General features: G+C 52.8%; 2 protein-coding genes across 2 annotated transcripts; both read left to right on the top strand.

The window, feature by feature from the left end:
• Positions 1-6,018: 6,018 nt before the first annotated feature.
• On the top strand, positions 6,019-10,509 carry LOC100590140 (protein FAM25A). Its single transcript, XM_003258169.2, has 3 exons — positions 6,019-6,122; positions 8,104-8,166; positions 10,323-10,509. Exons 1-3 carry the CDS (start codon positions 6,050-6,052, stop codon positions 10,454-10,456), a joined length of 270 nt encoding a protein of 89 aa, XP_003258217.1. The 5' UTR covers positions 6,019-6,049; the 3' UTR covers positions 10,457-10,509.
• Positions 10,510-13,643: 3,134 nt separating this feature from the next.
• On the top strand, positions 13,644-27,003 carry LOC100589330 (annexin A8; the record flags this gene model as incomplete). Its single annotated transcript, XM_030809116.1, has 11 exons — positions 13,644-13,896; positions 17,888-17,978; positions 19,036-19,244; positions 20,522-20,635; positions 21,395-21,485; positions 22,145-22,224; positions 22,713-22,772; positions 23,317-23,410; positions 23,648-23,743; positions 26,074-26,132; positions 26,881-27,003. Coding segments are annotated over exons 1-11 (1,038 nt in total), but the record flags the coding sequence as incomplete, so codon positions are not given.
• Positions 27,004-27,758: the final 755 nt, after the last annotated feature.

Here is a 27,758-nt window from a genome sequence, read left to right as displayed (position 1 = left end):
ACCTCAGGTGATCCACCTGCCTTGGCCTCCCAAAGTGCTGGGATTACAGATGTGAGCCACCATGCCCTGCTGTCAAAGTAGGTTTTTTTGTTTGTTTTTTGTTTTTGAGATGGAGTTTTGCTTTTGTTGGCCAGGCTGGAGTGCAATGGCATGATCTCGGCTCACGGCAGTCTCCACCTCCTGTGTTCAAGCAATTCTGCTGCCTCAGCCTCCCGAGTAGCTGGGATTACAGGCATGCACCACCACGCCCAGCTAATTTTGTATTTTATCTTAGTAGAGATGGGGTTTCTCCATGTTGGTCAGGCTGGTCTCCAACTCCCCACCTCGGCTTCCCAAAGTGCTGGTATTACAGGCGTGAGTCATCGTGCCTGGCCTTTTTTTTTTTGTGATGGACTTTCACTCTTGTTATCCAGGCTGGAGTGCAATGGCACGATCTCGGCTCACTGCAGCCTCTCCTCCCGGGTTCAAGCGATTCTCCTTCCTCAGCCTCCTGAGTCGCTGGGATTACAGGCATGCACCACTACACCTGGCTAATTTTGTATTTTTAGTAGGGATGGGGTTTCTCCATGTTGATCAGGCTGGTTTTGAACTCCTGACCTCAGGTGATCCACCCGCCTCAGCTTCCCAAAGTGCCAGGATTACAGGCGTGAGCCACTGTGCCTGGCCTGAAAAAAATTTTTAAAGTTTGAGAAAATAGAAAATTTTCATAGTCTCCAAGTATTTCTCCTAAGATCTTTCCCCCTACGAGGGGGAAAGATAGTAACTTTACAATGGAGAAACCCAGCAGAAACCTGAACCAAATGAACACGTTCAACATCATCAATAAGAAGAATTATCAATGCCATAACTCTGGTGGAATGCACTGGGAAGGATTCCACATCGTTTTTGTGCCGTAATTGCCAAAAGTGCGTAACTTCAGTCCAATCACGGAAATACATCAGACAAACCCAAATCGAGGAACATTTGACAAATGCTGATCAGTACTGGTTCAAAGTGTCACGGTTATGAAAGATAAGGAAAGATTGAGGAACTGTTATTGCAGTCCTACAAAATGGCGAGAGGCTAAGAAATAACTAAATGCAGCGTGATCCTGGATGGAATTTGGGAACAGAAAAAGGAGATGAGTGGAAAAAGTGGTGAAACTCCAATAAGGTCTTTAGTTTAGCGAATATGTTCATTTTAAATTAGTTAAATTATTTAAATATATTTAAACATTATTTAAATATATTTAATTAAATTAATAAAATTTGTTATTTTGTGAAATTTTAATATACTTAAATATGAGAATGTGGATTTCCTGGTCCTGATCACCATACTGTGGTTATGTAAGAGGTGAATGTTCAGGGAGGCTGGGGATGGAATAAATGGAAATTATGAAGAGAGAAACCTACCCCATCAGTCATGAAACCCTCACATTCATGGCAGTGTGTCAGCGGTTCCAGTATGAATGGAATTTCCCAGATGTCAGTGCGAGGTCTCTGTGGAGGGAGTGGGGCTACTTGGGAATCTAGTGGAGAGCATTCGGGGCTCCCTTCCTCAGGAGCCTGCCCTTCCTGCACAGAAGCGTCAGCCTCACCTCTGTACCACTGCCCCTCTGCCTCTCAGAACCCACTCGGCTTCAGGAAGTTTCTACTGCCAGCCTCCTTTCCCGGATACAGCCTCCAGGGACTCAGCCCTGCCTTCCCAAGTGTTCCTGCCTCTCTTGGGAAGGGGTGATCTCAGATCCTGCACCCCTGGACTTCCCCGGGCACCACCTGCTCCTTCTTTCTTCACTTCTCCAGCTCTGCGTTCTCACTTTGAGGGTCCTCTCCTGCTGGGAGTGTGTACTGCTGGCAGCAATGAAGATTCCCCCCTGGGTCGCCCCCCATGCCCTGTTCTTCTGCACTTCCCTGGCTTCCTGCATTGGTTCTGCTGGTGTCACCTGCTTTTGGGTTTACGTGGCTTCCCAGCTTCCTAATTTCTCTGAAGTTGAGTTTGATGTGTGTGTTGATGATGGGCTTTTTCTTCCTCCTCCTCCTCCTCCTCCTCCTCCCTCCTCCTCCTCAGTCTTGTTGTTGCTCCATATAGTTTCCAGAAGGAGAAAAGGGACACTGTAAAATTAAGCTGCAGGCCGGGCACAGTGGCTCATGCCTGTAATCCCAGCCCTTTGGGAGGCCGAAGCAGGCGTATCACCTGAGGTCAGGAGTTCAAGACCAGCCTGGCCAACATGGTGAAACACCATCTCTACCAAAAATACAAAAATTAGCAAGGCGTGGTGGCATGTGCCGGTAATCCCAGCTACTCGGGAGGCTGAGGCAGGAGGATCTCTTGAACCCGGGAGGCAGAAGTTGCAATGAGCCGAGATCATGCTACTGCACTCCAGCCTGGGTAACAAGAGTGAAACTCCATCTCAAAATAATAATCATAATAATAACAACAATAATAAAGCTGCTGCCATGTTTCTATCAGACCCAGAAATCCCGCAGAGTGAGCTGGAATTCTGTTTCTCTGTTTCCCCTCCATACCCACTGGCTCCTTTCTGCCCACTGCCTCTTGGACTGCATCACCAGGGTGCCTCACTGTCTGGCCCTAGTGGAATTCAGACAGTGGGGGATGTCATAGGAGGTGGGAGAGAGAGAGGAGAGGTGGTTATTCACTCAGATTCTTCCTTGCTGGTTTGCCAGTGGCCACATCTTTCTACTGATGGCTGCAGCTCCTGATGATCCTCCTCTACAGCCACAGCTCTCTTTGGGATCTGTGGACACCTTTCCTTTCCCTCTAGACCCAGGGAGATAACAGCTCCCACTCTTGCTGGTCCAGGGCATTCCTCATCTCTTATTGGTTCCCTTAACTCTGTCCACACTTCTGTGAACAGCCCCTTTCCTCAAGTACCCATTGGAATATGTCCTCTGGCTTCCACCAGGAGCCTGACTGATACCCACAGGTGGGTGAATGCTGGCGTGCTGCTGGGCCCCTCTTCCTCTGGTGACTGGCCAGCCAAGTCTCCAGGAGTCTTGTTAGGGTGGGCAGCGGTCAGCACAGCACAAACTGTGAGCTCAAATCCACAGAACAAAAGTGGGAGAGGAGGAGAAGACACTGGCAGGATGGACTGCCACAAAACTCTTGGCATTCACGACGTCTGTCCTTTAAATCATGCAAGACATCATCATGCTTCAGACATGAGACAGCCTAAGTATTTAAGTATTTCAAATAAATTGTTTTTCAGAATTGGTAACTGCTAAGTTGGCAAATTGCTATTGGAAACATTGGCTCTCCTTGACTCAATGATTCAGCCAGCTAGTCCCTTGCCAAACTAGTTTGTTGGGCAAATTCCACCTTGAGAATTTATCTGCTCCTGTCAAAGCCAGATTCTCCCTGCCTGAGGGGAGGCTGGACTTGACCTTCTGACTCAGGATATGCTGACTTGGGTCCCTAGGTCCAAAGATGGCCCTCTTGGGCCCATTGCAGGCTGGTCCTCTTCCATGATGGGGTGGTGGAGGGCAGGCCCCACCTGATTCACCCTTGACCTCATCCAGGCAGGTGAAGTTCCCTGCAGGAGTCACCTGAGCCCAGCCCCTCAGACCAGGATCCATCATGTTTAGGGGGATTTGGGGCTATCTCAGGTTCTTTGACTAGAAAGGGGTCCCACTCTTAGGGGTCTGCCCTCTGTGGGGCACAGATGGCTTGCTGGGGCCCATGGACTGGGCTGGGTGGATGGGAATCTGGTCACAGCAGCAGCAGCTGGAAGGCCAAGTGGGAGGGCACCAGGACCTGGGGCCCGTGTCTGGTCCTGGGCCTCCCCAGGCCTCTTGCCTTCTCCCCAGCAGGCATTCGGGATCTGTGTCTGGACCCAGCCTTGCCCGGGAGGTCTAGGGCCATGGAGTGTTGTTATTAGAATCACAGTGCTCACACCAAGGCAGTGCATTAAATTAGCAGGGCAGGGTCTCATGGGCAGGGGACCATGTGGAGGGGGTGGGGGGAAGGGCAGTTGTCCCCAGAGGCTGTGGTGGGCCTGGCTCTGGGCTGGGCAGTGGGCCAGGGTCCTGCTGTGTGGCTGAGCTCTGACAACAGGCTGTCTGGGTCTGGTGAGCTCCTGGGAGTGGGGACTGGTGGAGAGTACCCTAGGGTGGGAGCTCATGAGGAGGGGGTCTGTGGGGTCTGGAAGCCATTCTAGAGCAGGCAGATGACATTTATCAGGGGAACAGGCATAGAAAGGACCCTTGTGCGAGTGGGGGACACACAGCCTCAGAAGAAACAGGGAAGGGGCTTTGATGGGTCCAGGGAGAATCCCTGAGGTTTCCTAGAACAATTCCCACCAGCCATGTCCCAGGTGTCCCCCCACCCCCCAACCCTCTGCAGTGCCAGCCCAATGCCCTGGGCAAAACATCCTGGACTCTGGCTGTTACAAAAGGAGGACAGGGTCGTCTGGACCCGCCTGAGCTCCAGGCCCCCCACTTTCACAGCCTCTTCTGGGTCCAGAAGTTCATACGTATATAAATGAAAAATGTGCACAAATCATATTATTGTATTCTTTTTCATAAAGAGGGCCCCTCTAAATTGTTTAAGCCCCAATTCACCCCTGCCCAAAGGAGATAGCAATGGCATGTGTGGGGCCGTGGTCTTGAGACCCAGAGGTCCTGCTGCCCACGGTACCCACTGTCCACCCTAGGGGGACAGGCCATAGCCCTGGAGCCCCCAAACACCACGCAGGAATGCCAGAGGGCCTCAGCTCCTGCGTCCCACGCTGGGAGCGCCCACAGTCCAGTAAACTAATCAGGCGCCAACACACCCAGGAGAGCAGCTCCAGGAGCCTGCACTGGGGAGACAGCCTCAGACCACTGCCCCAGGCCTGCACCCCAGAAGTAGGAGCATGGGAAGACCTCTCCTTGGCTCCTGGTCAGCGGAAGTCACATTCCCCAGCCCTCTGGCTCCAAGGCAGCCTCATGTTCCAGTCACTCTTTGGCCCACCCTACCGGTTGGTCAGAGCTCACTGCCAAAGTGTGCCTCAGTGATGAGTGGGCCAAAGTGTGCCTCAGTGATGAGTGGAGGGAACAGGTGTTTACCAGGAGCTTGCATGCTTTGTCTCAGGGACGCTTAGTGACACAGCCAGGAAGGCACACTATCCCCATTTTACAGATGAGGAAACGGAGGCTCAGGTTGAGCTGGTGACTAAGGGAAGCAGCATGTGGCAGGTGGCTTGAGGCATGTCTGTCCATCACGAGTAACTAGGGAGCAGCCCTGCCACTCCTCATATGATGCACCAGGAGCCAGGGAAGCTGCTTTCTAGGGGATTCTAGGTGGGGCCAGAAGCATCTCCCTGAGTGGTGGTGGAGGCCTCTGTCTACTCCTCCAGGACTGCCAGGGGATAGGAGGGCACCGCTGACCTCACAGACACTCTTGGGTGAGTGAGCATCAGCTGAGTGACGCCAAGTGACTACACTTCTGCCCAGTGCTGTGCCCCCTTCTGCCTTGGGCAAGGCACCACCCTGAACACCCCACCTGTCCCATGGAGGCCACAAACTGCTCTGCAGAGCCAGGGTCTCCAGGAATGGGGAGGTCAGTCACCCTTAATCCACTTGTGTTCGTGACCCAAAGGACTGCCCAGGTCTCCAGGCCCATAGAACCCCCAAACCTCTTACTGGGCCACACTGGGGACCTTGAGCAGCAGGCTTGGAATCCTAGGCCTTGTCTCCAGGTATATATCAGTACCCAGGCTTGGGAAGCTTTGGTCTCAGGGGGACTGGCACTCAGGCGCTCTGCCTCAAGGAAGAGTCATGTCCAGATCTCTCCTGTCCAGCCTCAGCCCTGCTCCCTGCCCCTATCCTTCACAGGGTCCCCAGGACAGGGTTACAGAAGTCTCATGCTGTCAGGGGATGCTGCCACCCCAGTGCCAGGGTGGCTCCGCCCAGCCCCTTCCTGCTGCCGCCCTCGCTGACTCACCTGTCCAGCCTCCTACTGGGCTGGGGCGAGGGCTTGTTGCCCCAGAGCCTAGACGGGCACCAGAGGCAGCTATAAAAGCATGTTGGGCCAGTCCTCAGCATCCTAGTTGGCCACCGTCTGCTGCCACACAATGCTGGGAGGCCTGGGGAAGCTGGCTGCCGAGGGCCTGGCCCACCGCACGGAGAAGGCCACCGAGGGAGCCAGTGAGGACCTGGGGCTCCTTTCTATCCGGGCTGGGGGGATCTGGGGCCGACTGGGTCTGTTGGAGGCGGATCTTAGTAGGCAGGTGAGGACCAGGGGGGAGGCCTTGGCCCCTCAGGAACCCTGGCTTCCAGCCCCACCAAGTCAGCACGGAGTTGAGGGGTGCAGAGCTGGGGAGGTCTCCTGGGGGCAGGGCATGAGTCCTGGTGCTGGGTGAACACTGGCAGCTTGGACCCTTCCCTCTGGAAATCTGGGGAGCCTTTCTTGTCAAAACAGCCTATTCTGAATAACCTATGCAGCAAAAGGAAGATGGATTTTTATTTTTACCATAACTTTAAAGCTTCAAAGATTTCTTAACAAGTCACCAAGTCTGTTCAAAGTCAAAAAGGGCATTTTCAATTTCATCCAAGTCCCCTAAAGCATGTTTATTTTTATTTGTATTTGTATTTGAAATGGAGTCTTGCTCTGTCACCCAGGCTGGAGTGTAGTGGTGTGATCTCAGCTCACTGTAACCTCTGCCTCCTCGGTTCAAGTGATTCTTGTGCCTCTGCCTCCTGAGTGGCTGGGATTACAGGTACCCACCACCATGCCCGACTCATTTTTGTATTTTTAGCAGAGACGGGGTTTCACCATGTTGGCCAGGCTGGTCTCAAACTCCTGACCTCAAGTGATCCATTCCTCTTGGCCTCCCAAAGTGCTGGGATTACAGGTGTGAACCACCGCACCTGGTCCCGAAGTGTATTTTGTATTCGAGGTCAGCAGCTGTGTGTGGGGAGGCCCAGCCAGGCCCCACTCATGGGTCATCGTGTGGAAAACAGTCTTGCCTGAGTTTGTGTCCTCTTTCTAAATGGCAGCAGACGCGTATTTTGTTTTTGACTCTGCAGCTGGTGTGGACCACCTGCTTTAACCTTTCACTAGCCTCTGAGTTTTGTATGATTCTTGTTGGGAGAAAAGCTGAGTGTTGGGAGAAAAGCTGAGTGTTGGGAGAGAAGCTGAGGCAGGGCTTGCTAGATTTGCTGGCTCCTTGCTTCTAGCATTCCCATTATCTCAAGTAGCCATATGTTTCTCATTCACTTGATACACCGTTTCCTTTCAACCCCCACATCCTCACCACCTGTTTCTCTGTTAGATCACCAATAAATAGCGTGGGCTCCCAGAACTCGGGGCCTTCACAGCCTTCACAGCCTCCACACTCGCGATGGTGCCCTGGTCCCATTTTCTCTCTCAAACTGTCTGTTTCTCGTTCCTTTGACTCCACTGGACTTGCCGCCCCTGCGACCTGGTGTTGGGTCTCATCACCCCAACAGATTCCCATTCTAAAGATGAGGGAACCAAGAGGTGGAAGGTAGAGTTAGAATAAGGACCATTTCTTCTGACTCCAAAATCTTTCAGTTCTAGCATGCTACCACCCACACTATAAAAAACTCTGAAGTAGGCAGAGAATTCCCTCTCGTTGGAGGAATTGCTTTGAGAGACCTGGTTTTACCGGATGAGGCTTTGGAAACCAACCTGAGGCAGGTGCCAGCACATCCTGAGAGGGGTGTGACCTGGCACACAGGCCCAGCCTGGGCTTCATGTCTCAGCTGGCAAGACAGCCTACTCATTGCCATTCCAGGCCAGACAGGGCCAACGGGCTTCAGGGACCCATGCCCTCATGGGGCTCACTGAGCTCGTCTGCCAGGAGCCAGGGCCCTGGCATCTCCGAATGAAGCCAGCTGTGGGGGAAGGTCCTCATGAGCCAGTCTGTCCTGGCTGGGGGTGGCATCCCAGAGCCCCACCTTGGATGTCCAGGGATGTATAGGTCTGTTGTGAGGATAAGTGGGTCAGCACTGAGCCCTCACCCTGGACTGGGAGGGCAGCGGGCCTGCTCTGAGCCCTCACCCTGGACTCGGGGGCAGCGGGCCTGCTCTGAGCCCTCACCCTGGACTCGGGGGCAGCGGGCCTGCTCTGAGCCCTCACCCTGGACTTGTCTCCTCTGTTCAGTTCATGCCGTGGAGGAAGTGGTGAAGGAGGTGGTGGGACATGCCAAGGAGACTGGAGAGAAAGGTACAGCCGGCTGACGTCGGGCAGGGAAGGAGGGATGGAGGAAGGGAAGCTAGGTGCTGGGCCAACCTGTTCTTTGACTAACCAGGTCAAACTCTGCCCCTAATGTTGCAGCCTTTCAGAGCCTCTCGGCTGGGGCAGTTATCTATGCTCATCAGAGGCCACAGACTGTACTGCGTTAGGGCACTGTCTAGATGGTTCTGTCTGTGGAATAAGAAGACAAAGTCACAAAGACTGTGTGACAGCACACTGGGACAAAACATTTAACATGGCAGGGTGTGATGGCTCACGCCTGTAATCCCAGCACTTTGGGAGGCCGAGGAGGGTGGATCACAAGGTCAGGAGATCGAGACCATCCTGGCTAACACGGTGAAACCCCATCTCTACTAAAAATACATAAAAATTAGCCAGGCGTGGTGGTGGGTGCCTATAGTCCCAGCTACTTGGGAGGCTGAGGCAGGAGAATGGCGTGTACCTGGGAGGCAGAGCTTGCAGTGAGCTGAGATCGCGCCACTGCACTCCAGCCTGGGCTACAGAGCGAGACTCGGTCTCAAAAAAAAAAAAAAAAAAAAAAAAAAATTGCTGGGCGCGGTGGCTCACGCCTGTAATCCCAGCACTTTGGGAGGCTGAGGTGGGCGGATCAGGAGATCCAGACCACGGTGCAACCCCGTCTCTACTAAAAATACAAAAAATTAGCTGGGCGCGGTGGCAGGCGCCTGTAGTCCCAGTTACTCGGGAGGCTGAGGCAGGAGAATGGCATGAACCCAGAGGGCTGAGCTTGCAGTGAGCCAAGATCGCACCACTGCACTCCAGCCTGGGTGACAGAGCGAGACTGCGTCTCAAAAAAAAAATAAAAAATTTAACATGTAAAATTCTATGTTAAATGTTAAATTGATGTGTGTGAGCTATGAGTAGAACTATGTACAAAGCATGTGTATATCTCGTTCCTTTTCAACAAAATGGATTCCGGGTAGATGAAGGACTTAAATTTACATAAATGTATTTATTAACTTACTAGGAGATAACCATCTTAGCTCAGGCTGTTATTAAAAAATACCATAGGCCAGATGCAGTGGCTCATGCCTATAATCCTCGCCCTTTAGGAGGCCAAGGCGGGTGGGCCACCTGAGGTCAGGAGTTGAAGACCAGCCTGACCAATATGGTGAAACCCCATTGCTACTAAAAATACAAAAATCAGCTGGGCGTGGTGGCACATGGCTGTAATCCCAGCTACTCAGGAGTCTGAGGCAGGAGACTCCCTTGAACCTGGGAGGCGGAGGTTGCAGTGAGCTGAGATTGCACCACTGCACTCCAGCCTGGGTGACAGAGCAAGACTCTGTCTCAAAAACAAAAACCATAAACTGGGCGACTTAGAAACAACAGAAATTTATTTCTCACACTCCTGGAGGATGGGAAGTCCAAGATCAAGGCACTGGCAGATTTGGCATCTGGTGAGGGCGTCTTTCTGGTTTGTGGATGGGCCTAGCTCTGTCCTCACATGGTGGAAGGAGCTAGCTCTCTGTGGTCTCTTTTCTGTGGGTGCTAATTTCAACCTCCCAAAGGCCCCACCTCTTAATATCATTACATTAAGGCTGAGGATTTCAACATATGAGCTTTGAGGGGGAAGACATCATAAATATTTAGACATAGTAATAACATAAGAGACTTTGGCCTAATCTTGGAGAGGGGAGAATCTTTAAAACTATGACAAAAAACCAGCAGCCATAAAGGAAATATTAAGTAAATCTGACAATCCAAAACTGAAATTTTCTATAGCCAAAAAAAAAATACTATAAACCAAGCCAAAAGAAAAATTACAAACTGATGAAAAATATTTGTCATAAAAATGATAATCCAATATAACAACCCAATATAAAAATGGCCAAAAGACATAAGCAGGCATTTTGCAGAAAAAAAGGATAAGCAGGCAATGTACTCATGAGTAGATGCTCAGTCTCACTCACAGTTGAAGAAATGCAAGTTGTTGGGGAAATTAAAACCAAATTCAAATTCATTCTGCAGAAATCCTGCTGCCCTTGGTCCCATCGGGCCACTCCAGAGACTAATCCATTAAGATGGCCACATCCCAAAGGCCACTCAAGGGGACACAAGTTCAGCGGGTGGATCACTAGGACATTCTTCCTCTTTCTTTCCAACAGCCATTGCTGAAGCCATAAAGAAAGCCCAAGAGTCAGGGGACAAAAAGATGAAGGAAATCACCGAGACAGTGACCAACACAGTCACAAATGCCATCACCCATGCAGCAGAGAGTCTGGACAAACTTGGACAGTGAGTGCACCTGCTACCACGGCCCTTCCCCAGTCTCAATAAAAAGCCATGACGTGTACATCGATCCCTGGATTTATTCCCATTTGGGTGGAAACACTAAGCAAAGTATTTTCTTGTTGATATAACATATTTTACATATTTATGGAGTACATTTAAGTATTTATTACATGCACAGAATGGTGACCAATCAGGGTGTTTGGGGTGTCTATCACCTTGAATATTTGGTGTTACTATGTGTTGGGTACATTTCAAGTCCCCTCTTCTAGCTACTTTTTGTTTTTGTTTTGAGACAGAGTCTTGCTCTGTCACCCAGGCTGGAGGGCAATGGTGTGATCTTGGCTCACTGCAACCTCTGCCTCCCAGGTTCAAGCAATTCTCCTGCTTCAGCCTCCCAAGTAGCTTGGACTACAAGCGCAAGCCACCACGTCCGGCTAATTTTTATTATTTTTATTATTTTAATTTTTAGTAGAGATGGGGTTTCACCATGTTAGCCAGGCTGGTCTCGAACTCTTGACCTCAAGTGATCTGCCTGCCTGGGCCTCCCAAAATGCTGGGATTATAGGAATGGGATATTGTACCTAGCCTTCTAGCTACTTTGAAATATGCAATACATTGCTGCTAACTATAGTCACCCTAGGTGAAGTATTTTTCAACAGAAACACTTTGCATGTCCCCCGTGTCTCCTCTGCTGAGGTGGACACTGGCGCTGGGGCCCCTGCTGCTGGTTGGATAGGTCCTCATGATGAATCAGATGCTTCTCTGTCATGCTAAGTAAGATCTTTCATGTCAGGAAGGGGCTCTCCTGGAAGAATAGTTAGTATCTGTGCTACATTTCCTAAAAAACTGTTTCCCCAGAAACTATATATAGCTTTCAGGTGCCTCAGTGCTTCAAGACACGCTAAAGGAGGACCCTCATTTGTCTTGCATGTTTTTGGGATTTTTCTTGAGATGTTCTTGGAGGACTCAGGGCAGATAATGGACCAGCTTGATGAAGAATTTAGCAAGGAAGGCCCCCACTGAGCTGCTTCCTGTTCTCACAGAGATCAGATAAGCATTTCTGCCGGACAGTTACAGAATCTGGTCAAGGAGAGACTGAGTCACTGCTCAGTCATCCTAGAAGCTGCTGCTGATTTTTTTTTTTTTTTTTTTTAAGACGGAGTTTCACTGTGTTGCCCAGGCAGGAGTGCAGTGGCATGGTCTTGGCTCACTGCAACCTCTGCCTCCTGGGTTCAAACAATTCTCCTGCCTCAGCCTCCCCCAGTAGCTGGGACTACTGGTGCCTGCCACCACTTCCAGCTAATTTTTTGTATTTTTAGTAGATATGGGCTTTCACCATGTTAGCCAGGATAGTCTCGATCTCCTGACCTCATGATCCACCTGTCTTGGCCTCCCAAAGTGCTGGGATTACGGGTGTGAGCCACCGTGCCCGGCCCAGAATATTTAGCAACTGATGTCAGGCCTAAATGTTGATAGTGGGTAGTAGTGGGCAAGAATGCCTGGCCCTGTCTCTCTCTTCTCATGAGCAAGTCAGTATCATAGAAGTTAAACATATCTTTAAGTAGCATTTAACTTAAAATTTTTTTAATTAAAAAAAAGAGAAGTAATTTGTAAAAATATTGCATCCCCTATTTCTCTTGCTGGAAGCTATTTGTTCTTAGCAGAAATGGGAAGAAAAGGTGTTTTGCTTAAAAAATAAGTGAGTTGCTCACCCTTTTTCTGGATCTCATCTGGAATTGGCCTCACAGTTTGTGAACAACCCAGGTATAGCCAATGTCTTAGCTTTGGAACGTTTGCCACTTTCCAGCTACAGCTGAACCTTATATCCTGGTTTGGTTCCTGATGACTTTCAAATTCTCCTGATCCAAACGCAAGCTCAAGAAGCACGAGCACATTGTTGGTAAGGGTAGTGAGTGTGGGGAGGAGAAGTGTGGGTTTTGTATTTTCAAACTGTCATTTTATTTTTAGGTTGTTGGATATGGGACTGATGTTGCAGTATAGACTGAAACATCCTCTTTGGATAGCAGTTCCTCTCACAGGACTTTATTCTCCAGGTGTGCACAGGCACACACGGGTGCCCAAAGGATAAACACACAGATGTATTGTAGCATATTTATATTACTGAGAGATTAGAAACATCCTAAAACGTTAACCAAATCACTTGGATGAAAAGTTTTGCTCTGCTTATTAGGTTTGGCATACAACATGGAGGTGACATCTATTACTTCCAGTGTATTATAGAAACTTTAGCTTGAAAAATGAGACCTGTACCTAGATGGGCACCAAAAGGGACTGGTTAACAAATATTGCATATACAGGGGTATGGGGCGGCTCCGGGGCCGGGGATGGCGGCCAGGGTTGCGGCGGCTCCAGGACAAGCGGGTGGATCCCGGGAAGCGCTCTGAGCTCCGGAGCCAGCCAGGAGGACACTTACTGCAGCTGCTCAGAAGCACCACTGGAAGCTCAGATGTGGGCCCCCCAGCCAGAAGCAGAGAGGGGTACAGAGAAGCCCCTCCTGATGCCCCAGAGAGCAAGCCAACTCCTTCCAGGCTCCAGGAACACCACAAAGCAATATGAAACCTGTTCATGAGAGGAGTCAGGAGTGCCTTCAACCAAAGAAAGAGACCTCCCCACGACCAGCAAGGATATGGGGAGAACTACCAGCTGCTCCACTAACCGCACACCCTCCAGTGATGCCTCTGAATGGTCCCGAGGGGTTGTGGTGGCCAGGCAGAGCCAGGCAGGAGCCAGAGTCAGCCTGGGGGGTGATGGAGCTGAGGCCATCACCGGTCTGACAGTGGACCAGTATGGCATGCTCTATAAGGTGGCTGTGCCGCCTGCCACCTTCTCACCATCTGGCCTCCCATCTGTGGTGAATATGAGCCCCTTGCCCCCGGGGAAAAAAAATAATATTGCATATGCAATTAATTAAATGGCATACTCCATGGCTATTAGGAATGATGAAAATGGGCTGGGTGCGGTGGCTCACTCCTGTAATCCCAGCACTTTGGAAGGCCAAGGTGGGCAGATCACCTGAGGTCGGGAGTTTGAGACCAGCCTGATCAACATGGAGCTGTGTTTACTGAGTGGGGCTTTCGCAGGCTGGAGCTAAGAATTTCCAGTATGCGTAACAGCCACAGCCCAAATATCTGACAGTGAGTTGTTTAATTCCCCAGAGCAGGCCTGGGCAGTGTCTGGGTGGGGCCTGGGAGCCATAGGAGATGCCCAAAGCCAGGCAGAGCCCGGGGGTGAGGGGGCGGCAGGCAGGTGTGGCGCTGGGTGCAGCCCAGGGCGGGCTTGCACCCCCACACCCAAGTGAGTGGCCTGCTCACTCCTCAGCTGCAGGAGCCAGATGTGTGGAGTCCCAGCGGAGGCCAACCTGTGTCTCTTCATCTCCCTGGGAAAGGTGCCCCCGAGGTGAACGAGATGGCCTGGTGGAAAGCCTGGGTAAGTGGGAGCTGGCAGGAGATTTGGGTTCCTGCATGGTGTTGGGTGCTGGTCACCAGGGAGTCCTGAGAAATGTAAAGTCACCCTTGGCTGGGAGTGGCTCAGTCTACATTTGGCTGCCTCCTTGGCCAAGCATGGAGGGTGGGGAGGAGCCGAGAAGAAACAGTCCCAGGCCTAGAGTGCCCACGGCAGGGATGGGACCTGGGCCGGGAGACAGGCTGATGAAGAAATCTAGAAATGCAAGGGGAAAGCTGAGGTTTGAGAGGAGTCCAGGGCAGGGACTCTTGCAGGGGTGGGGCCACTCAAAGGAGGGGGTATCATGGTTGAGCCTTGTGTGTAAATGTGTATGGGGTGCACACACGTGTGCATTTGGGGAGAATCAGGCATACTGCTCCTGGCAGAGGGAACTGTGTGCAGAGGGTCAGACGGTGGGGAGCTTGGCTTTGAGGGAAGCTGCTCAGCACAGCTTGAGGGTCCTGGTTCCAGAGGAGATGGACCTGGGGAAGCAGGCAGGGCCAGGTCCTGAAAGGCCTTGCCTGGCAGGCTGAGGAGTTCAGGCTTTACCTTAAGAGCAGTGGGAAGGCACTGAACGGCTTTGAGTGGGAGAGTAACCTGAACCTGCTGTTGGGGACCCATCAATGCTTTCACCTCAGGGATCAATGATGTTCATTTGTCAAGACTGGAGAGGGAAGAGGGGAAGCAGGAGGACCTGGCCTGCTAGAGCCTGGAGGAACCCGGGTCTCAGGGCAGCCCATCCCCAGCAAAACTGATGCATGCTCGGGAGCTTTCCATCTATGCTTGAGCCTGAGGCCATCGTTGTGCTAAGGAGTTGAATATCCAGAAGGGGACAGAGGTGACATCTCCTGGCTGCCGTCTCCGCAAGTCCTTTTCCTTTCCTCCCAGGCAGCCTCAGGATGTCAGGGCTGCACTCTCTGTTTTGCAGATGAGGAAATGAAGGCTCAGAGACACTGAGTGACTTGCTAGGGTCCCATGGCCAGCAGGCTCCAGTCAGAGAGCAGTTGGGTCTCTCTGCCCAGCCCCAGGCTCTCTGTGAGCTTTTGTGGGATACCCAGGCTTGTCCAGCTTCAGGGAATCTCTGGATCATAGATGTTGCAACCCAGGCAAGGGTCCTCAGGGTCAGACATGCTAGGTTCTGGACAGGTGGGACACAGAGGAAGCCAGGGTGAGGTGGGGCAGCTGTCCTGGCCCCCAGGGACGCAGCCATCTTCCAGGACAAGGGGCCATGGCGACCTCCAGCTTCAACCAGGCTGCTGGGAACCTGCCTTTGAGGAGGTGGACATGGCAGGGAGAGCCCAGTGCTGGGTGGTTTCCAAAGTCAGTTGCTGGCCAAGACAGTCTGACACTGGGCCTTGCACCCAGTGCAGCAGGACAAAGGGCTCTCCATGTAGGGACCTGCCAAATTGACAGGATCACTGTGACACTCACTGAGTCCCTATTGTGTGGCGGGACCCTCCTCTAAGCACCTCACATTCAATATCTCCCTTGAACCTCACAAGAAGTCTACGAAGTAGACACCAGTATCCTTATCCACAGATGAGGAAACTGAGGCACAAGTAGGCTAGGCAGGTGCCTGAACTCACTAGTAAGTGTCAGAGTCTAGGTGAGAATCTGAACAGCCTGACTCCAGGGCCAAAACTATACCCTGGTCGTCCATGCCCCATGTGAGAGCTGGCTCAGGGCAGCAAGTTCACAGGTAGACCCAACCTGCAACAGCTGAGCTGCTAGAGAGGACCCAGTGTTCTCTGGGCACAAAGCTGGGCCAGGAACGGGCTGGGAGGGGATGAGGGAGTCACTGGAGAGAGATCTGTCTGCAGGCAGGGCCCATCTGCGCCTCTCTTTTTGGTGTTGCCTTTTCCTCTGTGTCTCTCATAGAGACAAACCCATCTCCCAGGCCTCTGGGCAGCCGCATAGCAGGGAAAGGCCAAGGCGTGGCAGCTCCCCTGGGCCTGTCACAGAACAAGTTATATTAATAGATGTGGTCACAGGCTGGTCTGAGTCACCTTTTCAGTGAAAATGTGCCTGTCTGGACTAGCACAGCCCTGGGCAAGACCCTGCAGGAGGCTGAGGCTGACCCTTCCTTCTCAGCAGCAGGTCTGGAGCTCCAGGACTCCACACTGATAGCCAGGGCTCCGATTCCCAAAACACTTATTTTCTGAAACCTTAGAGTGGGAAGTGAGACAGAGGCTTCTCAATGCAGCAAAATCAGAACCAGCCCGGGAGCTGCTTACAAATGCTGCACCTGAGCCCTACCGCACCCCCGCGGGACTGCATGCTCCTCAGGGATGCGGTTACACAGCCTGGCCACTCGCTGGTGCACCATAGCCCCCGAGTGCTGGGGCAGAGGGAAGCCAGCAGGCACTGAGAGCTGAGATGCCTCCCACATTCCCAGACGACCTGCGTTCCTGTGGGTGAAGCTTCCTTCAGTGGAACGTTCCAGGAACACTCATTGCCTGGGAAAGGTTGAGTCATCAGTAGGGCAGGGGAGGTAGATAGAGTTCAGCTTCTGAGTCAGGCTGGGGAGTCCCAGCAGCATTGCTTACTAGCTGTGTAAGGGAGTCCAGCTTCCTTTCTGTAAAGTGAGGCATCAGTACTTACCTAGCACAACTGTTGAGGAAGCCATGACATAAGCATTGCATCTAAAGCACCTGGCCCAGGTCTGGCACACACAAGGGGCTCAAAGTGCTAACAAGAGTAATAGCAGAGCGTTACTCCACAAGCAAGGGCTATCATGTGTGTGTACACCGATGAGCAATATCTAGGACCACACTGGCTCTCTCTGGATGGAATTTCCATAGGAATTATTTCTAACAATTTCTGCTATGAAACATGGTGCTAAGAAATGACTCAGGAAGATCTGTCACCAGACATTTGAAATTAAAGCAAAGGGTTCAGAAAGATGCCTTACCTCTTACTCAAAGGAAAGATACTTAGAGATATACCATCCATGGGAATCTCTGTATTTTCAGAATGTAACCCAGGGCTTGGATGGATGGATGGATGGGCAGGTGCATAGATGGATGGGTGGGTGGATGGATGGATGGATGTGGAAGTCACATGGATAAGTGGGTAGGTGGGAAAGTAGATGGGCAGATGATGGAGGTGATGGAAGGAATAAGTGAACAGGTAAATGGAAGACAAGACTGCATGGGACTAAACTCTTTCATCCTGGAGGATCTCTGAGTCTCCGTCTAATTCAATGCCTATCTCCAATATCCCTCCACTCTCTACCATTCCTCTACCCAATACATACTTATGTCTGTGTTAATCATCTGAGAAATTCTGCAGGGCACAAGTTTAAAGAGCCCTCAGGCAAGCCCTGAACTTCAGGCTTGGAAGTCAAGGGCTCAGGCACTTGGTTATCTGGTTTATTTCACAGTCTGCAGAGCATCGTGCGGGTTTTTCTAAACCTGACGCTCTGAGCCCCATGGGCCTGTGGACTTGCAAACACCCTGAACTATCAGGATGCTTAGCTGGGCCCCTGCCCTCTAAGTTCCTGTAAGTCCCAACTCCCCAGGAAGAGGGCAGACTGAGCTCAAACCATTCCTCAGAAAGGCGGAACCATGCCCAGCCTTCCAACCTCATCTGCATGCTCCGAAGGCGGTGCATGCAGCTCCAGGAAGCCTTTGCTTAAGTGTTCTTGCCCCTCCTAACTTTGGGTGAGTTTGTCCCATCCTGCTGCTGGTGGGTGATGCTGGAAGGAGCTGGGTGTGGCTGGAGCTGCTGTCTGCCGTCAGATGGCACAGACAGGGACAGGAAAGGTTTCGTGGCTTCTCCCCACAAGCTCTGGCTCTGGCTACTCCACCCTGTTGGCCAAGGGGCTGAAGGGCGGAGCACTGGCCTGCAAGGGCTGAGCAGATCGCCGTGCCCAGGGAAGGGGCTCACCCTGTCAGGGCGGGCTACAAGATGGGCTGGGAGCCTACTCTGCCCTCCCTGTCCCTGCCCGCTTTGAGCAGGCCTAGTTCTCTTGCAGATTGAACAGGAGGGTGTCACAGTGAAGAGCAGCTCCCACTTCAACCCAGACCCTGATGCAGAGACCCTCTACAAAGCCATGAAGGGGATCGGTGAGTGGGTGTTGGCAGCCTTGCCACCTCTGCTCAAGACCCCTCTGCTCACAGCCCTGGAAAGTGGGTGCCAGGGGACATCTGGGGAGCTGGGGTGTCCCATGATACTCTGAAACTGACTCCCCTACCCAGAGAATCACACAGCCCTCTGTTTCTGCAGTGAGGTCAGCACCCACCCTGCAAGACTGGACAGGAGGGTGCTGCGTTTCCCTGGGTATTGGGGGTGGGGAGGTCAGCTGTGTGTCCCTGTGAGTGACTTCCCATCAGTCTCAGCTTTCTCACTTGTAAAGTGGCCCCAAGAATTCTTGGCCTCGTGTGTCACATGAAGTGTGAAGGGGGTGGTGCTGTATGATGCCAGGCACAGAGCTGCTGGGGCTGTGAGGTGTGGGGAGTTTGTGGGGCTGACTCAAGGCCCCCTTGCCCCATGTCGATGGCCATGGAGCGGGCTCCCTTCCCATCTCCTGCACTTGCCCAGTGCTGTCCTCAGCACTACCGTGAGTGGGCGAGGGCTGGCCTGAGGCCAGATTTAAACAGCTTGCCCAGAAAGCCCTCCTGACCTGAGAGCAGAGCATGCACCCTGACCTCACCCCAGGTGGAGACTGACCCCTTAGCCGGCTCTGCCTGAGGATCAGGGGCATTAACGAGAACTGCCACTCCTGATGAGCCCAGAAAACGTTCTCATGCCCTCTGCTTTCTGTGAAGCAAAAAGTTATCTCCACTTCCCAAATGAGAAAACGGAGGCCCAGGGAAATGAGGCTGGCTGCCCAATGCCACGCAGTTGCTGGGCCAGGCCTCGGATCCAGGGGTTGGACTCTTAGTCTTGACCTTCCCCTACTGCGACCAATACAAAGGAGGGCAGGGCTGGAGATCTCACTCGGCCAAGCTCCAAAGGCCCGGGCTGATGTCCAGAGCCACCCAGACCTCAGATTCCATCTTGTGAGGCTGGCCTTGGGCACGCCCCAACATTGTGGGGGTGTGGGGTGGGAAATGGGGAGGCAAATTTCCTAAGGGTCTTGTTTACACCACGAAAATGGTCCGGGGGTTTGGAACTATCCAGGTGTCAGGTCCCAATTGCTCAGCCACCAAGCAGCTGCCTTCGCCTTCCCCTCCTCCGCCCTCACCAGTGTGTCACCCTGGGGGCAGCAGGGTCACTCGTGCTGTATCCCTGCAGGGACCAACGAGCAGGCTATCATCGATGTGCTCACCAAGAGAAGCAACGCTCAGCGGCAGCAGATTGCCAAGTCCTTCAAGGCTCAGTTCGGCAAGGCAAGGGGAAGGCTGGTGGGGGTGGGGATAGGTGAGCCTTGGAGTTGGGGGTACAGCCTGGGAGGCAGCTCCATTCTGGACGACTTTCCCCTAGAGCCAGCCCACTGACAGCATGGGCACATGGAACCTGTTTGCACAAAAACAATTGTTCTTTATTGAAATTCAAATGTAACTGGCCGCCCTGTGTTTTATCTGGCAGACCTACTTTTAGGTGTCAGAGCCCCGGCTGGGGGCTGGCCTTCCCTGCTTCCTTTCCTGCCTCCTCTCTCACAGCATTCCTTCTCATGCACCCAACAGGCCCCACTGGAGGTCTGTCTCCCTGCCCCCAGGCTATCTCGCCCTGCCCCCAAGCCCAGACCACCTTCTCTTTCCCATGCCCCAGGCATGCAGGCCTGGCTTCACTCTGTTCTGGGGTGTGGGCACACTTTCCTCAGTTGAGCTGCTTGTACCTCATACCTTCTGCCACCTGGGAATTATAAGAGCCTGGAGCAAGCATGCCAGACCCTTTGTTTCTCCTCCCACCTGCCCTCCACCCCTAGGACAAAGCCTGAAATTTGGGGGTACATAGTAAACACAAGATTAAATATGTGCATAGCCATGGTTGCCTGAAGCCTCTGGTGACTCAAATCATTAGTTTGGAGATTTAACGAAGGAAGATCAGCTCAAATATTCTCTTGGAGAACCCAGTGTGCATTTTTACAGTTTCCCTCTCTTAGTCCTCACAGCTGTACATTATTCTTTGTATTCAAACATTTGGGGAGAGAGGTTGTAAGTTGCCCAAGGTCCCAGAGCCTGTACTCAACAAGGTGGGGATTAAAATCCAGGTCTGACAAAGCCGTTGATCTCTCTGCTACTCTGTAGATCAGCTGATGTAGCCTGGTGGCTCCTTGTAGCAACATGTGCCCTACGAAGGAGGCACAGGTATTTTATGGTGATGCCACACTCAGAGCTTGCAGTCTAGCTAGCAATGCCAATTTCATTTTACTGAGAGTTTATAATGTGCCCAGCACTGCACTGAATGCTGAGTTGAGTCACACACATCTCTCTATCAACACCCTAAGCAATGGGATGAAGCAGGAGTATGTTTATCTCTGTGTAACTGGTAAAGATACTGATGCTCAGAGAAGCTAAGGAGCTGGCCCAAGAAACCCAGCCAGCACGTGGCAGGGCCCACGCGGAATCCAGCCCAAGTCCCTGGGCCCATCCACCACTCCACTGCCTGCACTCAGGTGCGCCTGGCTTATGACAAATATCACCTTTCCCTATTCCTGCATTAGGACCTCACTGAGACCTTGAAGTCAGAGCTGAGTGGCAAGTTCGAGAGGCTCATTGTGGCCCTTATGTACCCACCATACAGATACGAAGCCAAGGAGCTGCATGACTCCATGAAGGTAACTAGGCAGACGGGGCAGGGCAGTGGCAGGGGTGCTCACATGACTGGGTAGGGGCAATGCGGGGACCGGGCACCGGCAGCCCAGAGCTCCCCTTGAGCCACTGTTTGGAATGGCCACATGGGCCATAGCTGGGCCCAGTGAGCAGGCGGCCTGCTGCTCAGACTGCACCCAACACCTGGAGTCACTGGTCCCTAGCTGACATGTTGAGTGGCCGTGATGAAGCCAAAATCAGTACTTCTCAGAACCTCACGAGCTCAGGGGTACAGTGGTATTGGAAACCCACCTCAACAGTCTCAGGCACAGCCCCCTGGGTTTCCCTTTACCTCTCACTACTCTTTGCTTTTGCAGATTAATAAGGATGGACACCCAGTAACTATAGTCATTTTGTTTGAAAAGACACTTGCTGCATGGGCACTGCCAGGCATTTTACACCCATGCTCCCTAATCTACCTTTGGGGCAGGGGAGGCTTCTTATTCCTATTTATGGATCGGGATGCTTAGGCTCCGGGACATGGAGCAGCCTGTCTGAGACCACCCAGCTAAGGAGGGAGAGCTGAGACAGGGCTTCCCCATCACAGCACTTGCCCTCAATGTCCATCACTGAAGACAAGCATGTGATTTTCTCATCACATCCTCCCACTCCAAGTGGGCAGAGCAGTGAGGTCCTTCCTGAGGCTCAGGCATCTTGAGAAAAGGTGTGGACAGAGCAGAAGGTCATGGCACAGCACTCCAGCAGACAGAGGTTTCTGTCCACAGGGCTTAGGAACCAAGGAGGGCATCATCATTGAGATCCTGGCTTCTCGGACCAAGAACCAGCTGCGGGAGATAATGAAGGCGTATGAGGAAGGTAAGGGGTGGCACAGATGGAGGGGCTCGGGGGTGGCCACAAACTTTGGCAGCCTGGCAGGGAACAAGGATCAAGAATTAACCTGGGCCACACTAGAAAGGACCCTTTGGGGACTTTTTTACCCACAGGTGCTGAGCACCTACTGTATGCCAAGATCCGTGCCTGATGGTGACACTGAACATGAGTCAGACTTGATCTGTAAGCTCACCAGCTCCTCTTACAGGGGAGAGAGGCACGTGATCAGCTAAAATCTCTGCCCTTGAGGACCGTGGTAGTAGGGGGTGTGGACCCCAGGCTAGCAGAGGCCAGTCAGTCCTCCACGTTGTGTACCCAGTGGGGAGTTTTCCTGGAGGCTTTGGCTTTGCCAAGCCTTGAGATGAAATGGAGCTTGGTTGGCAGCCCCTAGCCTGGCTCTCTGACCTGGTCCATCTTGTGCTTTGAGCTTGGTTGGGTATGCATGTCGCTTCTAGTTGTGAACCACCACCCAGGTGACAGCCACTTGGACACCCGGGCATTGCATCCATGCCCTGTGCCAAGGACTTTCTTTCCTAGAAGGCTTTCATAAGGAGAAGTATGGGGAACAGGGCTGGAGGGAAGAAAGCAGGCCCTGGGTAGGCTGTGGGCCTCTGCCTGTGCCTCATGGTCCTGTTTCCCTGCAGACTACGGGTCCAGCCTGGAGGAGGACATCCAAGCAGACACAAGTGGCTACCTGGAGAGGATCCTGGTGTGCCTCCTGCAGGTGTCACAGCCCAGGCTCTTGGGAGTGCCTTGGTTTGGAAGTCTCAACAGCTCCACCCCAGGGAGCAGCCCTTGAATAGAGCCACGAGAGTCAGGGCAGGGGCATGGGATAGCCCGGCAGCCAGGGCTCATTGGGTGTGTCTCAGCATGGTTAGAGGGTCCCGACTGCAGAGCCCCCACACCTGTCCTTACTCAGCCATGTGAGAGCATCCTGGAAGTGGGAGGAGAGCAGGTCCTTCGTGCAGGCCTCATGCCAGGCACTTTGCTTACCTTAGCTCACCGAATCCCCCAAGCCTTATGAGACAGTCCTTACCACCACCATTGCACAAATGAGGAAACCAAGGGCTGAAGAGAATAACTGGCTTGTCGAAGTTTCCACAGCCAAAGAGCAGCAGAGCCATGCCTACCCTCCAAGCCCAGGATCCCCCCTCTGCCCTTAATGCTCTGGTCAGCTGGCCTGCCTTACAGAGCCACCTCCTCTGTTCCTAGGGCAGCAGGGATGATGTGAGCAGCTTTGTGGACCCAGGACTGGCCCTCCAAGACGCACAGGTGAGGCTGCGCCCAGCTGGCCATGTGGCCCCACCCCGTGCCATCTGGACTCCAGCTCCTCTGCCCACGGGAGCTTTCTCTGACACTAGGCTGGGACCCACCCAGCTCAGCTCCCTATAGGCCTTTGTCCTGTGGTGTCTGGGGAGGAGAGTGAGGGTGTTGGGAGACTCAGGAGGAAGGAGTGTGACTTGGGGGTGGGGGAGCACTAAAGTCTGTCCTGGCAGGAACAGCCCATGAACCTGGGGGTGCTAGGCCCTAGTGCTGGACACATGTGTCCGGGTCTCTGTAGGTCTGCCTGCTGGCAGAGGGAAGTCTGGGGACCAGGCAGTTCCTAGAGCAGCTTGTGGCCCAGGATAGAGAAAAGATTCTAAGCCAGAGCTGCTAGAGAAAGGGGAGCTTCTGTCAGAGATGTCCAAGCAGGGGAGCATGCTGGCCTGGCAGAGTGGACAGGGCCGGGCCATGGCCACAGCTCTGGGACTCTGGGGCTCAGTCCCTCACCTCCCTGGTCTGCCTCACCAGCTTATTGTGGGTGTCCCAATGCTAGGATCTGTATGCGGCAGGCGAGAAGATTTGTGGGACTGATGAGATGAAATTCATCACCATCCTGTGCACGCGCAGTGCCACTCACCTGCTGAGAGGTACCAGGGAGGGAGGGGCTGGGGCCGGGGCCACAGGGGGTGTCCTGGCCGTGAGCCTCTCCCTCGTGCTTCTGCCTTGTCAAGTCTAGAGTTAGGGAGAGAGCCAGGGAGCCCAGGACTTTTTCCCCGGCCACCAAGTGGGAGGTCAGGGCGGCAAATTGATGTGCAATCTCTGATCCGAGACACTGAGGGGCACCACGAGGTCTGACCATCCCCTGAGCAGAGCCCTCTCCACAGTGTTTGAAGAGTATGAGAAAATTGCCAACAAGAGCATTGAGGACAGCATCAAGAGTGAGACCCACGGCTCGCTGGAGGAGGCCATGCTCACTGTGGGTAAGAGCTCAGACTTGCACATTTTCAGGCCACAGGGCTCACCGTGGGGCAGCACCAAAGAACAAAGGGCCTAGGGATGCAACCGCAAGAGAAAGAATCCCTGTGTCACCTTCACGGGATGTCCCCTCAACTCACACTCTGCCTGTCCTCTTCACCCAGGGACTGCTCCACCTCTAGAGTCCCAGTATGTGCTGCCAAGGATTGCTCTCTGTGCTGCCCACGTGGTGCCCAGTGCTGTGTGGGTGTGTCTGCATGAGTGTGTGTGTGCATGAGTGTGTGCATGAGGTGTGTGTGCATGAGGTGTGTGTGCATGAGGTGTGTGTGCATGAGAGTGTGTGTGCATGAGGTGTGTGTGCATGAGGTGTGTGTGCATGAGTGTGTGTGCATGAGAGTGTGTGTGCATGAGGGTGTGTGTGCATGAGAGTGTGTGTGCATGAGTGTGTGCATGAGGGTGTGTGCATGAGGTGTGTGTGCATGAGAGTGTGTGTGCATGAGGGTGTGTGTGCATGAGTGTGTGTGTGCATGAGTGTGTGCATGAGGGTGTGTCTGCATGAGTGTGTGTGTGCATGAGAGTGTGTGTGCATGAGGGTGTGTGTGCATGAGTGAGTGTGTGCATGAGGGTGTGTGCATGAGGGTGTGTGTGCATGAGTGTGTGTGCATGAGAGTGTGTGCATGAGGTTGTGTGTGCATGAGTGTGTGTGCATGAGTGTGTGCATGAGGGTGTGTGTGCATGAGTGTGTGTGCATGAGAGTGTGTGTGCATGAGGGTGTGTGTGCATGAGGGTGTGTGTGCATGAGAATGTGTTTGCATGAGTGTGTGCGTGAGAGTGTGCCTGAGGGTGTGTGTGCATGACTGTGTGGGTGGATGTGTGTGTGTGTGAGAGAGACAGTGTGTGTGTGTGTGCACACAAATGCATACGCCAGTGATTATGCCAGCCCCAACCCTGTGTGTACTCATGGCAGCCATGCAGGGAGCACTCTGGCTGTGGTTGTGAAGCCCTGGCCAGCACAAAGTCATCTTTCTGGACATGAACCAGGGGCCTGGCCCCTGCCTTCATTGCCAGTTGAAGAAACAGTGATGTGTGGCTTGAGTCCAAACTGAGTGATGGATGGTCTGATGCTGAGAAACACTGGGGATCTTCCCCACAGCAGGAAGTCAGGGCCACTCAGGAGGACCCACTCCAGAGCTCTCATGGGTTCCAGGGCTGAGATCACAATGGGAGGAGTCACTGCAGAGTAGAGAGCTGAGGCTCAGGGCAGAGGGACATCTCTTCTCCCACTTACACACAGAGCCCAGGTCCGGACTCCCGGCCTGCAGCTCTCACCTCCACACCAGGCTGCCTCCATGCAAAGCCCAGCAGCCAGCAGGCTCCCTGCTGTGTCCTAGCCTCTCTGGGTGGACAGGGCCATCTGAGACACCCCAGCTGGCCTTGGATGCTGTGATACAATCCGGTCTATGTCAGGGCATCTAATCACACCCCTGCTCCAATCTCGGCTTCCAAAATCCACCCCTGGATCTGGCCTGAACCCACCAAGAATGAAGTCTGCCAGCAGGCAATAGTGAAACCATGCAGTGCTCCTTCATGCTGGGCCTTCCTGTTCACTTCATCTTGAAGCCTCACATCAGTCTCACTTCCCAGATGAGTCAGGGAGGTTGAATAATGAAGCCACACTGCACCATGAAGGCAGGAAGTGAACACATGCCTACCTCACTCAAAGCCCACGCTCCTTCTGCAGCCCTAGGTGAAAATGCCAACCTTCCCCACCCAGATGCCAAGTCTCTGAGCAGTACCCATGGGAGCAAGCATGGGCCCACTCTCTGGATCAGATGCCCCCAGGTGCCTTAGTCCTGTGGGGCCAAACTCCATTTGTCACATGGGAATTCAAAATGCAGGGTTCCTGCTGATAAGTGAGAGACAGAGGGCACTCTGAGGCCAGCAGCCGCCATACCATGGTGCTTCTGTGGAGCTGAGAGGCCGTATTTTCGGTGGAGGTGTCTCGGGGTTGAGAGCCCAGGGCCTGTCCTGAGTCCGAGCTGCCCTTGGATGGGCTTGAGCTGGTGTCTTCAGACGAGCCCCACAGTCTGGTGCATTTCACATCTTACCCTTCTGCCTGCCTGCTTGGGCCTTTGGAGCTGTGCCCAGGGCTCCGGGCTACCTTCCCTGTCCCACGCCACCTGACACAAAGCCTCTCACATTGGGAAAGGCAGGGCACAAAGAAATATGCCAAGCCTTGCACAACACTGACTCTTAAGACCTAAGGCAAGACATAAAGTTGTAGGCAGTGCCACCTACCAGCTCCAGACATTAACACAGCTTTCTTGTTTGCCAGTGAAATGCACCCAAAACCTCCACAGCTACTTTGCAGAGAGACTCTACTATGCCATGAAGGTAACTGTCCTGTCTTCTGCTTCCTGATGCTCACCCTACATAGCACCAAGTGCAAAGCCAAGGAGCTCAAAGCCACCACGCTCCTCCACGCAGGGGAGTTATCTTACCCAAACCTGTTGTGGATCAGAAAGGTTTTAGTTCTCAGAGGTGAAACTGAGTCTGGGAAAGGGACGCTGCATCTCCAGAGGTGAATAATTCCCTGAAACTAAAGCCATTGCCCGTTTTCTCTGATTGATGGTTGCTGATATCCCCTGAAGTTAGTTCCACACCCGAAACCCAAGCCCTCTGGCCACTTCTGCCCAGGAAATGAGAGACGGCATGCAATTCCCTTGGCCATGTGGCCCTAGCTGACATGAGACTGGTCAGGGATGAAGGTGAGCAGGAAGGCCCTGCCTGTGAAATTCCTGGCTGAGCTGACTGCTGCCATTGCTCTAGTAGGACGTCTTGTTCCTGGAGCAGTGAGTACTTTGTGCCTAGAATCTGATGTGGCAAAGCAAACATACTGCAGTTTGGAGCACTTGGCATCATAAAGGAAGAGTTCTGGGCAGTGGGTGAGAAGGGATTAAGGAAGTGGACACCCTAAGCCACCAAAGCTTCCCACCTAATGCTTCCCTGGCTGAAGCACAGGCTCCTTCCCACATCTCCCTCCCTCTAAAAGCCCCAGAACCCAACCACACAGATCCGTCCATCACTCACAGATGGACAGGAAAGGTGAGGCAGGATTGTTGATGGCCACTGTCTTGCCCAGGGAGCAGGGACGCGCGATGGGACCCTGATAAGAAACATCGTTTCAAGGAGTGAGATTGACTTAAATCTTATCAAGTGTCACTTCAAGAAGATGTACGGCAAGACCCTCAGCAGCATGATCATGGTAAGCAGGCATTCCCAATGCTGAGGCCAGCCTGAAACCTAGACATTCGGGGAGACCTGGAGGCTGTGGCCAGCACTACGTGAGCCCCTCCCTTCCCAGTGGGCACCATGTGCTTACATTCATGACCATGTGGTGTGTGCAGGGAACAGCAGAGGTCAGTGTGGCTGGATCCCAAGGGGAATGGGGGGCAGAGGGGAGATGCAGAGACCAGGGCACAGAGGCTCCCCTGTGTCCCACTCAGAAAGTTGGTTTCACATTTGAGTTATGGTTGCTCCTTGGAAAAGACACCAAATCCTTGCAGAAGAAGCCACCTCTGAATAGTCAAAGAGATGAACTAGTCCAGTAGGAATCGGGCCCACCACTCAAATCCAGATTTAAGCAGTCCTGGCGGCCAACTTCTAAGGAGATAAGTCAGATGAGCACCTATAGACTATCTAACCAGATTCCAATTAGCAAAAGTTCTGGAGCCTTCAAAACACAGAGTGATTATCACACTGCGATAATTGGGAGAAACAGCTCTTCTGGGGGTGTCTGCAAATTGAGGTCTTGATGATTTCATTAGCAGAAGTCACATTAGGACAAATATATCCCCAAGTCTTCTTTGGCTACTAAGTCAAGTCTCTAGCTCTTCTGCAAATGTCGTTGTTAAGTGCACTTTTCAAGAAACACATAGCTGACAATAGGTGGAAAAGACATTTCTGTTTCCAGATGTTTCAAGATGGGGCAGCAGGTGGGCAGGGGCAAGGGAGGATTGG

Source organism: Nomascus leucogenys, unplaced genomic scaffold (assembly GCF_006542625.1).
Source record: "Nomascus leucogenys isolate Asia unplaced genomic scaffold, Asia_NLE_v1 000826F_77857_qpd_obj, whole genome shotgun sequence".
Lineage (NCBI taxonomy): Eukaryota > Metazoa > Chordata > Mammalia > Primates > Hylobatidae > Nomascus > Nomascus leucogenys.
Note: the sequence above shows the minus strand (reverse complement) of the source record. Positions and strands in the feature narration are given on the sequence as shown.